Source organism: Notothenia rossii, assembly GCF_949606895.1.
Source record: "Notothenia rossii genome assembly, chromosome: 3".
NCBI lineage: Eukaryota > Metazoa > Chordata > Actinopteri > Perciformes > Nototheniidae > Notothenia > Notothenia rossii.
The window spans coordinates 65,050,943-65,072,144 of NC_136901.1; the positions used below are offsets into that span (position 1 = coordinate 65,050,943).

General features: G+C 40.5%; 1 protein-coding gene across 8 annotated transcripts in view; it reads left to right on the plus strand.

Annotated features, from left to right (window-relative positions):
- Positions 1-21,202, plus strand: part of il1rapl2 (interleukin 1 receptor accessory protein-like 2) — a 565,814-nt gene that overhangs the window by 516,422 nt on the left and 28,190 nt on the right. For all 8 annotated transcript variants that reach the window (XM_079670815.1, XM_079670817.1, XM_079670818.1 and 5 more), the window contains 2 exons: positions 5,128-5,260; positions 13,432-13,577. In XM_079670815.1, the coding sequence (XP_079526941.1) occupies positions 5,128-5,260; positions 13,432-13,577 (279 nt within the window). The remainder of the gene's footprint in view (positions 1-5,127; positions 5,261-13,431; positions 13,578-21,202) is intronic.

A 21,202-nucleotide genomic window follows, 5' to 3' on the forward strand; every position in this document is an offset into this window, starting at 1 on the left:
GAACAATGCAGTGATATTATTGAACAAAAAATAGGAAACAACCTCAAAACACAAGGCTCTACAGGCAGAAGGAAACAGATGTCTACGCCTGATAACCAGCAGTTCTTTTTGCCTGGATTGCAGAATAAACAAATGAAGCAAGGGCAAACCACAGTCTGCTCTGATGCTCACATTCAGCTGCTTCCTTATGTGCATCTACGTGTGATGAAATTCAGAGAGGCAAAATTAAAGAGCACCGACAAGTCTGTCAGGCTGAAGTAAAGTTACACAGACTGGAATCAGATTGGAGTTGACTTTTGTTAACATACTTACCTGTGATTGGGCCGAGTTCTTCATGCACACAAAATAAATGCTTCGGCTTATTGAGGAACAAAAAAGTTTGCTTCATCCTTTTTGAGTTGTGAAAACTTCTGATGAAAATATGTTCAAACAATAATCTACATTGAGTCATAGTCAAATATACAGAATTTCAATAACCACTGACTTAATAATTTGCAGCAATAACACGTTTTTAAGTTTGAATTCTTATTCACAGCTATGCTAAACTAAGAATGGCCCTATAACGATGCTAAACATAGGTGTCATATGTTAACAAAAGTCAACTCCAATCTGATTCCAGTCTGTGTAACTTTACTTCAGCCTGACAGACTTGTCGGTGCTCTTTAATTTTGTTATATATATATATTACTATTTAAAAGAATAATTATTAAAAACAAATTATTAAAAACAAATTATAAAAAAAAACCTTAAAGCTACATAATGTTAACTAATTCTAAAAGGATGGTGCAGGAACGTGTCCTAAAACCCGAAAGTGAGTTAGCATTTTAACACTTCCGGTTCCCTCATCTCAGAGTCAACGGTTTTTTGAACAAGTGTTTTTCGAAAATAGCTTGAATAAGGTCTGTGGTTGACACAAATTTAAGAGACGGATCACGTTTTGTTCTATGACATTAAATACATCAGCAGTGACCCCACTGGAGATTTTTGAAGAGTTTACGTGTCTGAAAAACGATGGTTGTTAACAAGTGGTTTAATAGCACTACAGAAGTTGTCCAGGACGTTGTATGTTAAGGTTAAGCTTACTGACCAGTAACTTAAACATTCTTAAAGTTTTTCCCAATTTAAGTAATGTTCTACTCTTACCTTAAACGGATCTCCCTCATTACATTGCCTGAAAGTTTAAATGTTGAAGACCAATTTAAAATCTTCTGACCACCTATGTCCAAACCACTTTTATACACAAAGTGGCGCCTTAGCTGCTAAAAATGACTAGCATTAGCTAGGTTTAGTACAAAACATATTATTTAAACTGTAGTCAATACCCATGGTCAAATCACAATTGAGAATATGCCTATATTCATTGCTTAGTCAAATTAATTTTTTATATAAAATAATATTTACCTTAAGAATGTCTTGTATAGGTGTTCAACCTAGGTCCTCTATCACACATCTACAGTAAATACACCCAGGCATGTAACAAGCCAATTTTACGACTTGGTTTATGAAAATTAAACAAAGAAATATGGGTGCAAATTTCATTTCAGATTTAAAAAAACAACAACACCACAAATCCAAAGTTGACAAATATAAGGCCTACGTTACTAGTGTATGGCACGCGTCCAACAAAATAGTAATATGTTAACCTATATTTCTTATCGAATAGGACTTCCACTATATCAAACCTGGCATAGAGACACAAAGATACAATGACCTAATGGTTTTAAAAGCAGCTCAAGTTAGCCTAGCTCAGGGGTCTCTAATCTACGGCCCGGGTGCCAACTGCGGCCCATTGTCCATTTTGAATTGGCCCTCAGCAAATTGTAAAAGCCTAATGGAATATGGCCCACACCTGAAACTTGTGCTTTTCTGATATTGAACTTCTTGAATATAAATGTAAACAGATATTACACAGTAGTATTCATGTGTTAATAAGCCCACTTATAAATTCAGTCAATTAAAGTTGAAAACATTTAAAAACAAATCTTAGTTGATAAAAAAAGCCCAATAACTTGTTAACATAACAAGCTTGAAATATACCCTTCATAGTTCCTTTTACTATAAGCAATGAGGCTTCTGTTTTAAGGGATGAGCTGCCAACACTTTTTCCAATAAATGAAACTATATGGAAAGATGTGATGCAGGCTGTTTGTTTTGTTAAGCATATTCAATTATCAAGCATTATTTACCTACATTTCACAGATTTTGCTAACTTATAACTTAACTTATGAGGCAATATCTCACATCTAGTGAGTGGCCAAGCCCTTCGTATGTTTTGTATGTGGCCCTAGGTTAAAACGTTTGGAAACCCCTGGCCTAGCTTAAACAAGAGATAAGTTATTGGTATGTTTTTCCGAAGTAGTACATCCTACTGTCCTTTTGTTTTTCCTTCAGCTGCTTTCTTATTTGATCTATGTTGAGCTAGCTTTAACGTATTTTCTGTCCTCCTTCTAAACTGTTGCTATACAAATCCCCCGGTCCTGTGTGACATCCCCACTCACATCACCCATCATCAAAACATGGTCAATTATCATAATTTTCACAACAGTCTGTTACTGTCATTCAACAACACCACAGGGTGTGGCCGCCATAGAATAGTCATAGAATTATAGTATTTAGATTTTGTTTTTACAAATTATACTTTTAAAGTGTTGCAACTTAAATGGTAAATTGCTTTTGATTAAGTGACTGTCAACAGGTACCTTAAATTACAAGTGCACATCTAAAAGTATTGCTCCTAGCAGCAGTTACAGTACCAAATGATGATGCAACAACAAAACTGAACATAATATTTGATACTAAAGACAACACCATCGTGCCAACCTTTTCTCGAGTACTTATAAACACCCTGCTGCTTTAGCCACACATACAAAATGATGACTCAGCTCGACAATATGAGATTGTAGAGCTGCTTGTTCCGATTCCGGCACACTCTCACCTCAGAAGTGCAAACAAATTTGATGATTTTAATCAGTGTAACATGCTGAGAACACAAACAAACCCTCAGGGCGCTTATCAATTACTGCGGAGCACACGTACACACACCTACGTACACACAGGGACACAAACACACAATCAAGGTAAACTCAAATTCGCTCTAATTTAGATCTTTTTTCCTGCAGTGTGTTTGTAATACAGGATGCTGCCTAATTCAGCATAAAGGAAAGCAAACACAGCTTAAGCACCAAGCAACACAAACATTTAAAATGTATGGACATACCACAATATATATTGGCTTATTAGAAATCATCATCACCGACAAAATGGAATTATCCTTCTGTACTTCCCGATGTTTTCTCATTTTTCATGATTTTCCTTTCATCACATTCAGAATAAGTTTTGCATCAGAACAAAACATTAAGCAATTATCTCGTATTTTGAAATAAAATCTGTTAAATTTAACCATGACCAATTGATAAAACCAATTACTTAATTATAAAAAGTTTTAAACTTTGCTGCACTTGTCTTTTATAAACAGTAATTTCGCACCTGCATTTCCAAATCACTCTTTTTAAAAGTATCGACAACTGTAATTATGTTTATTGTTTACTGTCAGGTCAAGTGCTTTTCTGACAGAAAACGCACAAATAGTCGGATAACGTTAGCATTCAGTGTTGGTCCTCAACTATGCTGATAGAGCTATCATTACGATAATACTGAGGTCTATCATAATTATCTGCTAATTGACTGCCTAATGAGGTAGAGCTCATTAGAATGCTCATTAATACTCCATCATCACCATTGATAGCTGTAATCACAGACTGGTGCTTTCAAGGTCTTACAGAAGGGTGTGTGAAAGTGGGTGTGGATACTGTGTGTGTGTTTTCAGAATTGTCAATTATTTCTTCCAGCAGTAATATGTAGGGGGTCTTGAATCAATATGTAGAGGGTCTTGAATCACCCTGTTAGGGGGGTTTGAGGCATATCATTTCACTTATCACACGGCTACTTACTAAGATCAATAATATGACACAACATATTGGTTTCACCATGATTTGATGATTTAAAAATTACTGCTACCGCTGAGAAAAAATAGGCCGTTCTACTGCATAGCTATGAATGGAACTGTGGCGTCAGCAATGTAACTTGAAATGACAGCAGCTGTTTTCTGTAACTGTCGAAGTCTTCTTACATTTTTGTTTTAATTGACCAGTCTTTAAACACTGCCAGTGCCCATATCGTTTCCCCGTTAGTGTTCACTTCCCGTTTACCGTCTTCCCTTTAGTGTTGGTTCCAGTCTGTCTTCTGCTAAATTGTCTATCCTCCCAGCTCTATTAAACAAGTCTCTTAACCTCCTTGTGCTGTTTTTTGTTTTGTTTTGTTCTTATTCTTTTATCCTTTCTTTACTTACAACAGTTCAGTCACCATGAATCCAAAGTGTTGTGCCCAGCGATACAAATAATATTCAAAATGTACAAAGAAAAACATGTTTTTGCAGATTGATATGACTGCATGTTCCCAGTGGTCTGCTACCGAAAAGTGCAGATTGCTTAATGTCAAAATGTACCATTCACAATTGTGTATTCAACAAAGCTGTGTAATGAATTCTAAGTATGGAAATATACAGTAGAACCTGTTGCATTCAGCCATACCAATACAACTGATATGTATAGCCTATAAAAAATCTATATTTTTATATAAAATGTATCTGACATTCATTAATGACATCAGACTTGTGTGCAATTGAAACTGCAAAATCAGTAACACAAAGACGGTCCAGATATATATACTGTATATACTTTGAATCTGCCTTTTCTCCAATACTTGTATTTCTTCTTTAGTTACAGTTTTCTATATACATTTAAGGTTTGGATTAAATGACAATGTTACATTATAAAAATGCACTGGAGTGACTTGATGAGCCTTAAACTATTTCCCCAAGGCAAGGGGCTCACCTACTAATCAGTAGCTCTTTGCACTGGTTCCTGAGGGGATAAGCAGGCTTCTGAGCAGCCACCAGAACTTAATCTTACTATAACGATACCACTTTCTTCATTTATAGTCTTTCCCCAAAAATGGCGGTATTGCAGTTTCCACTGTGTATTCCCCAGCCACAGCACCGTGCGCATAATCCTGCTCTTTCTCTCAGTACGCTATTTTCCATTTTAACTGTGCTGTTGTTTTTTGCAGGTATGCCTCTCAGTCTGGACTGCAAGGCTTTCTTTGGCTACAGCGGAGAAAACAGAAGGCCCATTATCTACTGGATGAAAGGAGAAAAGTTTGTTGAAGAACTTGCGGGACACATTAAAGAGAGTGAAGTAATGTAAGTACAACAGCATCAGACATCATGAACCACTTCTTTGTTATTTTTTGGGGAGACAAAACAACAGTAGATGTAAATTCAAATTGAACCTAATATTGTAAGACACTTGCATGACAGTATAATATCAATTACAGCCTCTCAAATCTACAGGTATCTATTGTTAATTAATTTCAGAAAAAGACTGCACTTCTTACACTCTCAGTATCTAATTTGGTCTCTTATGATTTATGACTCATTGAGGGTTCCCTGACAGATTTCTTCTCAACTTTCCTTAAAAATTATGAATACTTATGATAAAGTTCAATTTAATTCATTTTCTCCCCTGTTGGGACCAATTACAGTTGACTCTATTGGGAAAAGACTGATTGCCTGCGGGGCATCAAATATGATTAGAGCAACCTGCCACATCTCCATGGTAACCTTCAGAACACTCATGGTTTCACACTCTCTACACAGACACACACACACACACACACACACACACACACGAGTGGAGGTCTTGGGAACCTTAATTCTGTCTATAACAGACACACATTAGCCTTAAAGAGCTAGCTAAATACTCATTTAGAGCAAAGTTATTTATTTGCTGTGACAAGCGTGTTTGAAAGAAGTATTAAGTTACTTTGTGTTAAGTTTCAGTTATATGTGACTCATTTAGCAGCTGGCGAGTAGTTTGCTACCTGGCTTGCTAATTCTGCCATGCTATAGTTATGCAATCGTATGGAAATGAGGCAAAACATTTTTGCTAAGTTTTTTCTTAACTGGAAATAACAATGTAATTCATATGTTGTAACAAATGTGTGTGAATTAATCATTAATTTGTCAAATGTTACTCATTAAGCGGTTAACAGGTAGCTTGCTAGCTAGCTAGCTGGCTTGCTAATTCCAAAATGCTCTCGTGTTACACTCGTCACAGAAATCAAAACTGAACATGTTTTGCTGGCAATTGCAACCTGATTCCTGCAGTAACAAGAGTGTGTGATTAAACGTAAAATTGTACTCCATTAGCAGTTGGCTAATAAGCTAGCTACACTGGTACCAAAAAACGAGACGTGAAAAATTGGCTCTGATCATTATTATAATGATTGGGTCCAGGCAAGTAGTACAAGCCAATCACAGTACTGTAGGCAAGATCTATTCTCTAAATATACCTAACCTGGTCATTTGTTTTAATAACCTTTATAATCCTCTGATCATCCCCTGTTTGAGGAGTTTCAATGTTTTATTGCACAGCTACACTTCTCATAGCAATTTTATTAAATAATAACGCATTACTCACTTGAGGAAACCATTACTTCAAGGGGTTATAAGGTACTAATGTAAGGTTGATTAATAATATCCCTACGTATCACCGCCTGGGCTCACATGTTTTTAAGGAACGAATAAATAAAATGCTCGAACAGATTAAATGTTCATCTTTAACATCCATTTTCCCTCCTCACCTCATATACAGTACAACCTGCAGCTGTATTACTTTCAAAAGTACATTGTGACTAAATGGTATGGCAATAAGAACACTTGTACCCTGACAAAGGTGGTTTAGAAAGAGTTGGGCATAGATCCATCTTCAATAACTACACACTGCTTTTTCTCATTCTATGTCAGGGGTCGGCAACCTTTTTCATATGAAGTGCCATTTAAAAAAAAAATGTTTATCAGCGTGCCAACGATAGAGAATTATCAACAGGGGGGGGGGTTGAGGAGCTTGACGCTCGTCAACTATCAGCCTCGCTGCGGGGAAGCAGCGTGTGGACATGTCAGCGCAACTTACATGATGCCGAATTTAACAAACACATTTAAACAATTGGTTTAAATGGCATAATAATAAGGGCGATCGTCCGTTCTGTGATTTTCCAGAGCACACATGTTATGATATTAGGTTCATGCACAGTGAGATGAGGTCGCTGTCCCTTTAAGAGAGAGAGAGAGAGAGAGAGAGAGAGAGAGAGAGAGAGAGAGAGAGAGAGAGAGAGAGAGAGAGAGAGAGAGAGAGAGAGAGAGAGAGAGAGAGAGAGAGGGGGGTGTGGCTTGTGCATGTGTGTTTGTGGATGGTAGAGCGGCAGTGAGGGAACGTGTATGTTTCTGGAAGTGAAACGAGGCAGCAGAAAAACAGAGGTCTGTGATGTATTTTGTGAAACAGAAGAACAGCTAAATAAATGCAACGGCCTCCCAAGAAGACCTCGCCTCTCTCCAGTCATTTAAGCTAAAGTTGGTTATTGAACCTGAAGCTTGTTGCTTCTGCCCTCCTCGACTACGGTCTGGGAGCCGACAGGAAAGTTCAACACACAGTTGGCCAGTCCGCCCCTTTGTAGCATATTATTTCGATGAGAGATGAGCAGATCGCCACTGGGCTTTCAACTAAATACACAGCCACGCAAAAACTGCGGCATTTGTACAGCTCCTTATGGGTACTGCAAATTTGTGAAGTGCTTTCCTCCGTGGTGAAACGATCAGCACTGCACCACAGACAAAAACGGCAGAAAGTCACCTGGAGTTAAAGAGAGCGGGGCTGCGTTACGTGCATGGCTTCCTTCTGCAGGTAACGGGGAGACGCGCTCTGGCGGCGGTCTCGTTCAGGATCCGAAGATACAATTTAAATATTTTTGCACACTTATTACACTTATTCCTAGTGTGCCACTGGTTACGGTGCCGCGTGCCAATGCTGGCACGCGTGCCAGGGGTTGCCGACCCCTGTTCTATGTTATTGGACGAAAAAGTACGACATTGATCAATATCTTAACCTTCACAGTAAATAAAATAATCTTTATAGCATGGAAAAGGCACAATCGTAATTCTGTTTACTTGTAATTTAACCATTAGAACTGACTGACCCTGCAAGTAGTCATTGGAAAACGATATTTGAAGGTAAAATCACAAATGGTTCTCTCCTACCCAAAAGCCGTCATATTTAATGTCATCAACTCTGCCCACCAATACTAATGTGAATTTATATTCCTCCCTAAAGGAACATGCTTTTACCTCTCCCCTTGCTCCATCCACAGGGATGTCAGAGGTCAGTGTCAGCCACACAGCAGCCCCGGAGCTGGGGGGACTTCAGCAGGAGGGCTGCTAACCCTAACCTGCTGCAGCTTGAACCCAGCTTTTCTATTTGAAAGATTGTCTCTGTAGCCACTAAGAAACTCATTGGCCTCAGGAAATGTTCACTCCCAGGAAAAATAGTGTGATAGAGTGTACTTGAGTGTTTAAACTTGAAACTAATCATGCCCTGTGGTATTAAATTAACCTTTGCCTGATGAGTTCTTCATCTCTCAGTCCGGTCCCTCCGGCCACCTCTGATCCAATCACATCACTACTCCAGATTCTACAATTGCACCACAGCAGACAGACCCGCTGTGATGCACATTAATCTGTGCACGTTTTCTCCCACCTCCCATCCCGCTGCAGCCCCGGCCATTTGACAGTTCCTGCCCTGGCTGTTTGCATATAGGATGTTATATTGTCTCGGGGCCTCCATGACAATGTGAACACGGGTAATTACCGATTCTTGTTTCGGTGCAGAATCTTGAGAGAACTGCATAAATATTACACCACCTAGAGAGAGTGAATATGTGTGACAGACAGGAAGTTACAGACTTTGTTTTAACTCTACTCACCAACTGAAAACCTGCCTCTGTCTTTAGAAGATATAATAATAACGTACCAATAATTGAAGTGTTTTTATTCAAAATATCCCAATCCACCTACATAATACGTATGAGTCTTACTGCAGTCGTGGCACAGCTTCAGTTCGGTCCATCCGCTCAACATTTCTGCATCTCAACTACGATAGTCCATGGTTCGTTCATGTGCAATGAATCCGTAATTACAATATTTCCATTTGGGCCAGTGCTTCCTTCATATTTTCACTTCAAGGCAGCCCTGGCCCATATGTTTAGTGGTGTGGAGAGCTTCTTTACCTTCTTGAAATTCACATCAGCTGTCCAATCCAACTGTTGTGAAAACCTCACTGTTTTAATGTATTTTTTACTCAGATCTTGTATCTGTTTCATTGTAGATTATTCATTTCTGTTGTCTATACTTGTCCACCTTAGTTTGCAAGTTTTAGTTTTAATTGGAGCGTTTTAGATCCCTAGAGATTTAAGCAGCGGTTTTACCACAACAAGTACATAAGTAGGTGAATTGAAAACATGAATATTGTCATGTTCAAATTTAAGAAAGAGTAAATATGTTTTGTCTTGAAGCACACGCCTCCTCACCAAAGGCAGGGTGAGGGTTCTAGCCATCAGTTGAAAGCCAACTCAAGATTGGCTCGTTTGGGATCGTTGGGGGATTATGGAAGGAATTACTTCTCACCATATTCACATCTTCTCAAAGCTTCCTTTGGGATGCATGCAAATGATTTGGCACCTGGTCGATACAGACAGAGGGTGAAAAGAGGTGCTGCAACACAGGCAGTATGAGAAAAATAAATAACTTTTTGAACATTAAAGCGTGGAAACATGTCACAGTAGTAGAGGTACAAAATCCCAAAAATTGTCCGCGCCCATTTTCCAACTTCCGGTTCAACAACGTATGTCTTAATTTTTCCAGTTGAGCACTAGCAGCAGGGTAAACAGTTATTTTTATTTTGAGATAATTTACAGCTACACTGAAGGGATCCGATGATATTACAGTACCACATCCATCCTCTGTTAGTGACTGGCTGGATGACCTATGACAATTGCCAATAATTGTCTAAATATAACTGCTATAACTTAATAAAAGTATATTCAAAAGCTTAATCACTGTTTATTTGGAATATAAAGGTTGAAAAAGCTGCCGACGCTATGAAAAGTAATAGCAATCACGCTTTAAAGTGGGATTGCCAAGACAATATACGGCAATGTTGAAGAGCCCTAGAGCAGACGAAGCATAAGATGAATACTCAACACACAAGAGCTTAGGAAAGAAGGGTTAGTGGAGGAGATAAGGTGTTGGCTTGTTGATATTGAGAAGGATGGCAGTTAAACTCCAAAAGTTACTGTTTATACTTAAAGTGCATGCTCTTGTACCAATTATTTGCATGCAAAGAGTTTGATACAAGCCTTTAAGGACAATATGATTATTTGTCACGGTGAGTTGCCAACAGAACCACATGGTTCTACAGATGTAGCCTATCATTTTGGGCGTTACTTCTTTGGTCGGGCTGTAGCTGGTAAGATGAAGGTACTTTCCTAAAGAAAAACCCCCAGGATGACATAGTGAATATGTGTCAGACTTGTTACGCCCCCTTGATACATTATATGGAAACTAGCTGCATTATATGGAAACTAGCTGCATTGGCTGATCGATCCACCAGAACAGTGATGGAAGCTGCCACATTGAAACTCATATCAAATATGATATTTACAGCTGATTAGAAGGTGTTTGCTTCTAACACAGACACAGAACAGTTTGTTGTTTTGATGCATAAAATAGCAAGAAAACATGCCTCTGGTTAATAATTATATAACATTCTCTCCATAAAATCTGTTGTGTTAAAGGCAACACGTGAGGGAAATAATTAATATACCAGAAATAACTGTTTATGCCGTGGCTTTAACTGAAAAACTGACGGCATAATAAAATGTACTGTATAGCCCGGGACAAACATATTTATATATTTTCTAAGCAAGATTAATTAATAGGCTATAATGTTATTTTCTTTCCAAAGTATAACATTTAGTATAATTCATTATCAATAGCAAATGGTGTAAACATAACTCTAACAAAAGACTATATAAATAAATGCATTTAGGAGTAAAATTGTAAAAGTAATGTGTTACTTATCCCTCAAAGGTTCAAGGATTCAAAGGTTTTATTGTCATAACATATACAAAACTATGGTTTAATTATGTAATGTATGAATAACTAAAAGACAGCAGGTTCCTCAACAGTGCAATTTACAATATAATGCAGCCTGTCAGGATCCTCTCTTTGGTGCACCTGTAGAAGTTGCAGATTATCCTGTAGTCCACGTTGAACCTCCTCAGCCTGCGGAGGAAGAAGAGCCGCTGTCGAGCTGTTTTGGTGATGGTGTGAAGAGTCCATGTCAGGTCCTCACTGATGAGTCCATGTCAGGTCCTCACTGATGAGTCCATGTCAGGTCCTCACTGATGAGTCCATGTCAGGTCCTCAGTGATGTGGACACCGAGGAACCTGAAGCTGCAGACTCTCTCCACCGTAGTCCCATTGAGGATCTCTCTGCTGCTTCCTGTAATCCACAATCAGCTCCTAGGTTTTGCTGACGTTGAGATGGAGGTTGTTATCCTGGCACCAAGATGCCAGGGTTCTGACCTCCTCTTTGTACGCCATCTCGTCGCCGTCGGTGATCAGGCCGATGATGGTCGTGTCATCAACAAACTTCACGAAGGTGTTGGAGCTGTGTGTGGCCACGCAGTTGTGTGTGAACAGTAGATGAGAGGGCTAAGCATACAGCCCTGAGGGGCTCCACCAAGGGCTAAACAAAGACCAAAGTTTACCCAGTTAGTTGTTTATGTGTATTTGTAAAGGAAACACCCTCATGGTGCAGATTACCAGCCATTGGGATTAGATAGGTTTCTGGCTGGTATTGGAATGGGTAGGTGGTGGGACATCTAGTTGGCTACATCTGTACTACAGGTTGCCTCATCTCTGCTTGCCATACTTGAACCATGCCAACTCTCTTGTGATTCAATCCCCTATGTGTTGTAGAATCTGGCCAGTTAAAGGAGAGTCAAACCAGCACGATGTAAAGAGTTGGAAACGCAACCCTGTGGCCTGTCTGGGCTTTTTTTGACACTGTTTCTTCAAGGGATAAGCTCATTATTTCAAAAACCCTGCTGTCTGCTGGTACGGCCAGTCACTTTTCATTCAAACCAAACTGCCAAAGAGCACAGTTACTTAATTGTGGCTGGACTCAGTTAGCAAAAAGTATATTCACTACCCCCTTCAATCTTCTGTTTTGGTCATCAAATGCTGATTTGCTCCTTTCATTCCCTTTTTTTGGTTTATTTGTTTAAAAATAATCCAGATGTTCCCACACTTTTGTTCAGTCTTCACTCCGATTATTTCCTGTGTAGATTTTTGTACAGGTCTGTCTTACCATTCAACCCAAAAATGGATTTGTCTAAGTTTACTCTCCTAACACTAATTGTCTCTGGTCCTGTCCCTATGGCAATTTCCTCCGAAGTTCAAGTTGTGAATACTCGATTTATAGCCGCTGACACTGAGTTCACTTCACAAGACACTGGTTTTTAAAATAATGCTTAAATCATTTCAGAGATAGTAAACACTTTTCTGTTTACTATCTCTGAAATTATTTATGCCTCTTGTCATGTGAAATTGTGATTTATCTTGCATTCAATTTCTAAGATGTACGTGGAATTTAAACTGATATTCACTTACTTGATAATCAACAAAAAACTGAAATTACCTTATCTTAACAATACTTTTGACATTATTTGAAATCCACATAATACAGTATGAATCAGAACAATGGAAATAAACATTTAGCAATCTCCATGTGAATTTAGACTTCATTAAATACGGCTTGTCACAATTATTGAAATAATTAAATAGATAAAGTATTAAATACGATTTTTTTTTAAATGGTGAACAGATTAAATGACCACTATGAGGAGACTTTTTCGCAACCTGTGATTCTACTGGACCATATGTGTGATGACGACAAAATTGCTACGTCAGCGCAGTTAGTATGATCCTGGATATCTCTTGGTGTGGCTAAATCTGACCTTAATTTAGGGTCAGAGATCATAACACAAACATCAGAACACCCCCTTTCCCCCACCTCCTCTTTTCCTTGCAGGCTTTTAGAGGAGTATAACCTCGCCATAAGGAGAGTATTTTTTCCAGCTGTCGTCAATATTTTCTACACATGCCTCTTTGCTCCCTCTGGCCTCCTTTTTAATCTGCTCTAAACTGCTCTCCTCCTCGTTTCTCTTCAACCGTGCTATTCCTTTACACTTATCTTCTTTATGCCGTTTTTTGTGGAATGAAGGAGTGAGACATGGACCTCCACCTGTCTCTAAGATTTACACATTTTTCTCCCAGTTCTCTCACTCCTTTCCTCTCACGTTTATTTTTTCAAGTACTAATCAAGTTTTTTTATTTCTCCTTGTTTCTTAAAAGTTTGGAAAATGTGTTAATTTATGTCCCTGCTGACTTTGTTTTCTCTTTATGTGTTTGTCCAGAGTTTTGAGGGAGCACTTAGGAGAGAAGGAAGTGCAGCTCTCCTTAACCTTTGATGCTGTGGATGAGGGAGACCTGGCCAACTACACCTGTTATGTGGAGAACCACATAGGGAGGCGCAGTGGGAGTGCTATACTGCAGAAGAAAGGTAGATCACTTTTTCTTTCTCTTTACTTCCAACAATTCTTTAAACAGAATCAGGGACTTCAATGGAGAGAAAATCAGCCGTCGTCAGATTAATGTTGATTTTTCAAACAATACATCTTATTGAGTGAAATATCAATGACAACTTGCAAGTTAATTGCTCATCTAAACAAAGAACAGCAGCATATGTATTTTTATCTGCACTTGTATGGTAACCAACATTATCATCACCAAAATCTACTTTCTAGCGCTAAAGTAAATTAACAAGGACTGGGAATGTTAAATGGGAAAAAGTTAGCAGCTAGCACCAGTGCTAGCTAGCTAGCATTGTTAGCAGTGAATTGATCTATTTAAAAAACAAAACATACTCTCCACAAACAGCCCACTAATTTGTGTCTTTTAGTATGTATAGTAATGCTTATACATATGATATCATGTGAGAGATAGGGTAGTTTTCTTATTGACTTCAATACAGTCAGACTTATTTTTGCAACCACTCTAGTCGCCCCCCCCCCCCCCCCTGCTGGTCATTAGAAGTAATGCAGGTTTAAGCCAATTACACATTAGCCTCACTCACAGAACAGTGAAAAGAGAAAGTGTAACAACTGAAAATGGGGATAAAAGGGGATAATAAATCTGCATCAATGTGCATCCATCTATTGGAAAGGAGGTCAATAAGTAAATTGCCCAATCATTTTATTTTCCTAAACTATTCCCCTAAGCAGGGTAAACATTAACTAAGTGGAACCGTATTTGTAATTATAGATAATTAACTGTCAGTAAGTAAGAAGTAAAGTTCTGTATTGAAAGCTTTCATGGTGTGTTTTCCCCAAAGCAGTGCTTCATTTTGGAACCTGACAAGCTAAATATAAATCTATGTCTGCTCTCCGACATATTCAATGTCTCTTTATGATTCTGTTATGAAGGAAAACCCCGCCAGCACAGGAACTGATGTTACTTTTATGGCCCGGTAAATATTTGTGAGAAATAAAAGCTCTTCCAAAGATTATTTTTAACCATTTTGTTAGCTCATCCCAAACAGACAGAACAAAATTATATCAAATATATTGACTCTCAGATAGACCAAGAGGTCCAAAAGAAAAGATCCCAGTTTAGAAGATGATCTACAGGAGATCTCCAGAAAGACTGGTAAAAAGAGCAGCACATATGGAGACAAAATAAAGAACAGGTTCTCTTAGTTATACTGTAAATATTCAGCTGAAAAATGCATGAGGGCACAGCTCCCTTTGTAAAACATTTGCAGCAGTCCTGCAGTATCTTGTTATCCATCTGATAATGCAGAGAGAACGGGCCAGTTTGAGTCAGAGGCCACGACACGGAGAAACACAAAAAGAAACAGTGCCAGAGGAGGAGATGAATTGTGTTACCTCGAATTTTGGTGGAAAAGAGGGCCGCATGAATGCCTGCTATATAAAATAAACGTATATGATGCAGAGGAGCAGGGACAGGGGGGAATGTGGAAAGAGGTTAACAGGTGGCGGGAGACAGAATTAGGAAAGCGAATGGAGAAAAAGGTCATAATAGATGCTGACAGAGAGATAAAGACGGAAGGGGTTGTAGTCGAATTGTCCAAAACTCAGCTCCTAATCGTCTTTTCCTATCCACTATTCCTTGACCTCTGTATATAACGTCACAGGGTTAAGGAATAGTGGATAGGAGAATTCAATAAGACTTAGGAAAAGAGACTGGTGCTTTGAGAATCCGACTGCACTTACACTATCGACGTATTTATGATGCGCCAGCGGACGTCATAAATGTGCGTCTGCTGTGAAGAAACTACAGTTTTCTACATTACTATAGTACTACTCTAAGCACATCTAGAGACTCTGCACCGTGCTCTTATGGTGTCGTTTTATGCTTTATGGACATGGACAACAGAGAAATATATTCTTCATGACCAAGGTTAGAATTTAAATAAAAACGTAAAGTGAAACTTATGCTTGTCACCCTCGTCCTCCGGTCCACACGTATTAATCCACATGAATCCAAACACGTAGATTGTATGAAAAGATTTACAAATAAATACAAATGTATTTATTATAAACTTGTTAGGCCATCATTCAAACGTGTTTCTAAATGTTTAAGAAACCCAACACAACTCAGTAAACACTGTCAATATTGACTTTATTTGATAATTTCAGTAAAAAAATAACGTTAATTTCTCCTTTTGATTATTATAGTGGTGAACGTCAAAACAAAGCACTTTGGCAAGTTACCACATAAGTTGTTAAATGCTTAATAACCGTAATGAACTGGATTAGTACAGAAATGTGTATTTGTTGTGTTTATGTTTGCGTGATCAGACACATGTATACAGAAACCTTAGTTCAACTTCAAAAGGGACTCAAAACGACTACAAATAGACATAAAAAAACTTTAAAATGACGTAAAGCATTTTCGAAGACACTCAATAAGACCAAAGCGAGACTCAAAACAACCACAAACGGACTCAAAATTACCCAAAAGAGACAAAAAAAACATTTAAGTGACTAAAAGCTACTTCAAAGAGACTCCAAAAGATCACAGGGAGACACAAACCAACTACAAAGAGACAGCAAGTGACTACAAAGACACACATAATGAATAGAAAAAAGGGGCTAAACAAACACATAATATAATTCGTTTTTTGTTCCGTTGGTGTTCATAACACCTCCTTTCTTTATCCTTTCTTTCCTAGAACAGAAATGAATTATATTTTGAAGAAAATAAATTTTCTACTGGATTACATTTGGTTTTGATAAATCTTTAAAATGAACGTCCGTGACTTAAATAACATGTTTTATGTCTAAATTGGTGGCAAGCATATACATCAGTCTTATACATATGTTATACATAAGTGCATTTTCTCATGTTATTGTATATGTTTTCAATTAATTGGTTTTATTATTTTTACAAATAGAGAACTATGGAACAAAAAAAGGAAACGGTGCTTATCCGGCCAAGACATTACAAGTTACTTGTTAGACGCTTTTATCCAAAGCGACTTACATACTCAATACTGTGGACAATCCCCACAGGAGCAATTTGGGGTGACGTGTCTTGCACAGGGACACAACGACATGCTAACTGCAGTGGGGTTTGAACTTGTGCTCCCCTGATCCCAACTCCAAGGCTCTATCCACTGCGCCACACGCCTCCTGCCAAAAAGACAAAACTGTTGAACCAGCAAAAGACTAACATATACTGAGCTAAAGATAGTCATGACGTAGTGAACAGTAATGTGTGTGAACTAACTACACAGTCAGTTACCATAACTTTTACATTGAACTGAAAAAAAACCATGTGCTAAGTCATTTGTAATGTTCAACTTCAGTAGCCTACAGTATAGGCTCCTATTTGTAAAAGTTCACTAACCAGGCTAACAAGACAACAGACAGGGACGGCGCCTCCTGGCCTGAAGCCTTGAAACTAATATGGTCACATTTGGGCGCCTGAACACAACACGACAGCCTAAAAAAGGTACCCTAAGTTAGCACAAGTTATTAAAGCTTGATTTCATGCACTGTGTGTGTGATTGAATTAGGGTGTGCTCTCACCATGCGGTGACCCAAGGTAATGGGTTGATGCATCTACGTTGTACAAATGTACTCACAGTAGTGTCGGTGTACTGCAGTCACACACTCACCTTCAGTACACACACCATAAACATCCACTTATTGTAACCGACAGAGCAGAAAGCTGCCTTCAGCCACCTTGAAAAGAGTCTTACTCGAAAGAAAACATGGAGAGAGAGAGTGGAGGGATTGAAAGAAAGTGACAGACAGAAAAATAGACAGGGACAAGAAGGACATGGTTTCTCTCATGTCACTCAAAGGTTTGTGAATGTCGAGTTAGGGCTAACAATAGGCTCCAATCTTATTTGCTTCATAGAATGCGCCCGTGAAAGATGGCCGCATTGTCTTTTGGCCCCTCTCCAACTTTGCCCTTCTTCGTATTTTGTTTGTGTTTATTTTACTTTTTTCAGTTTGCTTTTAGCATGGTTCGCAACATGCAAGCCGACCGCACCAACTCTGCTATACAATATAGCAGAGAGGAACTTCTTCACATCAGAAACTTTGTGGACAATAATAACCCACCGACAGACAATGGAGATTCGCCATGGCTGCCTCCTGCCGTCCTACCAGAGAGACGCAGGAGGAAGACAAAGCGGGGGTCCCGTGCCGGGCTGCTGGTCAGACTGAGGAAGCGAGAAAACCGACCCCCTCTTCCGAGTATTCTTCTGGCTGATGTTCAATTGATTTAAAATAAGCTAGATGAACTCAGAAGTCGGATTGCTTTTCAACGGGACATTAAGAACTGTAACGTGTTCATTCTCACTGAGACTTGGCTCAACCCCGCTATCCCGGACTCCGCCATTGTTCCTGAAGGATTCACTATTTTTCAGGACAGGACAGTTAACTCCGGGGAAAGTAAAGGTGGCGGTGTGTGTGTAATGACTAATAACAACTGGTGCACAGATGTGAGGATTATTTCTTCGGACTGTTACGCTCATTTAGAGTACCTCATGATCACATGCCAGGCTTTTCGCCTGCCGAGAGAATTCATATCTGTTGTGATAACAGCAGTGTACTGTATATTCCGCCGCTCGCCGACAACAACACGGCACTCGATCAGCTGTTTGGGATTATCGACAAGAGCAAGACTGCCCGACGCACGGGGGAAACATACTGGACCATGTTTATTCCCCTTTTCGACATGGATATAAGGCTCTCTCTCGCCCTCCCTTCGGCAAATAAGACCACATCTCACTACTGCCTTTTTACAGACAGAAATTTAAACGGGACAGACTGGTAACAAGGACAGTACAGCGATGGAGTGTGGAGTCAGATTCAGCTCTGCAGGATTGCTTTGCATCTACGGATTGGAGTGTGTTTGAGGACAATAACATCAACACACGGATACGGTGATCTGGTACATTGGGAAATGCATCGATGACAACGTGGTACCGAAGGTTTCTGTACGAACATTCCCAAATCAAAAGCCCTGGATAAACAGCGAGATGCGCACCAAGCTGAAAGCGTGCACTATCGCGCATAGAGCTGGAGATTTGGAGGAGTTCAGGACTTCTAGGTATGAACTCCGGAGAGCTATCAGTAGTGCAAAGAGACAGTACAAAGACAAGGTGGAATCTGACTTCAAAGGCTGTAACAACCGGTGGGCGGGACTAAGAACAATGACAGACTACAAAGAAGCAGCATGGGGTGCAGCGGGAGTGTCTGCGTGCACATCTTTCCCAGATGAGCTGAACAGCTTTTTTGCACGATTTGAGAGCAGCCAGGCTGGGGGTGCAGAGAAGGATCAGGAGCCTTGCCCTTTTGTTTTAAACAGGGCAGACGTGTGTAAATCATTTAAAAGGGTTAACCCACACAAGGCTCCTGGACCTGATGGCATCCCTGGCCGTGTTCTCAGGGTGTGTGCAGTTCAGCTGGCAGAGGTGTTCAGTCACAGACATCTTCAACAGGTCCCTGCTGCAGTCTGTAGTCCCCACATGCTTCAAACACTCCACCATCGTTCCTGTCCCCAAACAGACAATAATCACCAGCCTCAATGACTACTGCCCAGTAGCACTCACCTCCATCATAATGAAGTGCTTTGAGAGGTTAGTCAAAACCTTCATCACCTCCTCCCTCCCTCCCTCCCTGACTCTCTGGACCCCCTGCAGTTTGCCTACAGAGCAAAGAGGTCCACAGACGACGCCATAGCCCTCACCATCCACACTGCCCTCTCACACCTGGACCACAGGAACACATATGTGAGAATGCTGTTCATTGATTACAGTTCAGCCTTCAATAGCATTGTGCCCTCCAAGCTGGTCATCAAGCTCAGAGACCTCGGGCTCAACAGCGCCCTCTGTGACTGGATCCTGAACTTCCTGACGGGCAGACCCCAGGCAGTGCGGGTGGGAAACATCACATCCTCCACCCTGATCCTCAACACCGGAGCCCCTCAAGGCTGCGTGCTCAGCCCTCTCCTCTACTCCCTGTTCACTCACGACTGCGTGGCCACACACCGCTTCAACAACATCGTGAAGTTTGCTGACGACACGACCGCCATCGGCCAGATCACAGACGGCGACGAGACGGCGTACAGAGAGGAGGTCGAAAACCTGACATCTTGGTGCCAGGATAACAACCTCCATCTCAACGTCAGCAAAACAAGGGAGCTGATTTTGGATTACAGGAAGCAGCAGAGAGAGGGACACGCCCCCATTGCCATCAAGGGGACTACGGTGGAGAGAGTCAGCAGCTTCAGGTTCCTCGGTGTCCACATCACTGAGGACCTGACATGGACTCTTCACACCACCACCATCACCAAAAAGCTCGACAGCCGCTCTTCTTCCTCCGCGGGCTGAGGAGGTTCAACATGGACTCCAGGATACTCTGCAACTTCTACAGGTGCACCATAGAGAGTTTCTTGACTGGCTGCATCACGGCCTGGTACGGCAGCTGCACCGCCCTCCATCGTAAGGCTTTACAGAGGGTGGTGGAAACTGCACAGAACATCACCAGGACGATGCTGCCATCCATGGAGGACCTTTACTCCCAGCGGCTCAGGAAGAAATCCCTCAGGATTATAAAAGACCCCCATCACCCCAGCCACAAACTGTTCAGTCTGCTGCCGTCTGGTCAGATTCAGAGACAGTTTCATCCCACATAAAACATCATGCATAACCAGGGGTGCACATAACTGGTACGCTGGAACGCAGGTACGCATGCACGGCAAACATCTGAAATGCTTAACGTCACTTGTGTCACTAAGCACCTTTGCGTAACAACGGACTTGTGAAGCTTTTCCAAAGGCACTTAGTTCACGGGACGACAGAGTCAGTCGCCGTGTGCACAGACGGGGCTTCTGTTAACGTTGGTGTGTACAACAGAATTGTGTCAAAACTACGCCAACTGGCTGCGGAGGGAGGCTCCTAGAGGGAGACTAGCACACAGCCCCCCCCCCCACAGAGGGCTTCAGGACATAACTTTGCGTGGGGCCACAAGTTGGGGACCAAACGCTGTCTCTTTCTAATGTCCCGCCCCCGTTTTAACCATTTATTTCATTCACAAGATGTGTTGAATGTCACAGTTAAAGATGATTTTAAGGATAGAATATAAACAGAAAAATATCAATCAGAAAGAGCAAAACACTAGGGTTCAATCAAATCAAACGTTGCTTTAACATGGTAAGCATAAACAAAGCTATCAGTAACTATTAAACATATTAGCGACTTACTCAAAGAAGGCATCAAACAGTCAACTGGTGAGTAGAGCACAAGTGAATCAGCTTGCTGCTTCAGACACAGGGGTTGTTTCTCAATCGTGAGTAAAGCTGCTGCAGAGCCACTATTTCAAGCATACTACGTCATCGAGTGCTGCCGAAGTACTGTTCCAATGTCCAGCATACTTGGAAATCTACCGAGCCCGGCGTACTTCGTTAGGATGCGCACGGACCAATTTCCCCAAATCTGTGGCGGAAAATGTAAGGCGGGGCCTCTCATATGACGCACACCTGCACACTTGCTTTGTTTTCCGAATGCCAGGGAGTATTCTTGCCTCGCTTCTGAAGCAAGATGCTCGGCAGACATGTGTTACCAAGCAAGCGTACTCGCGATTGAGA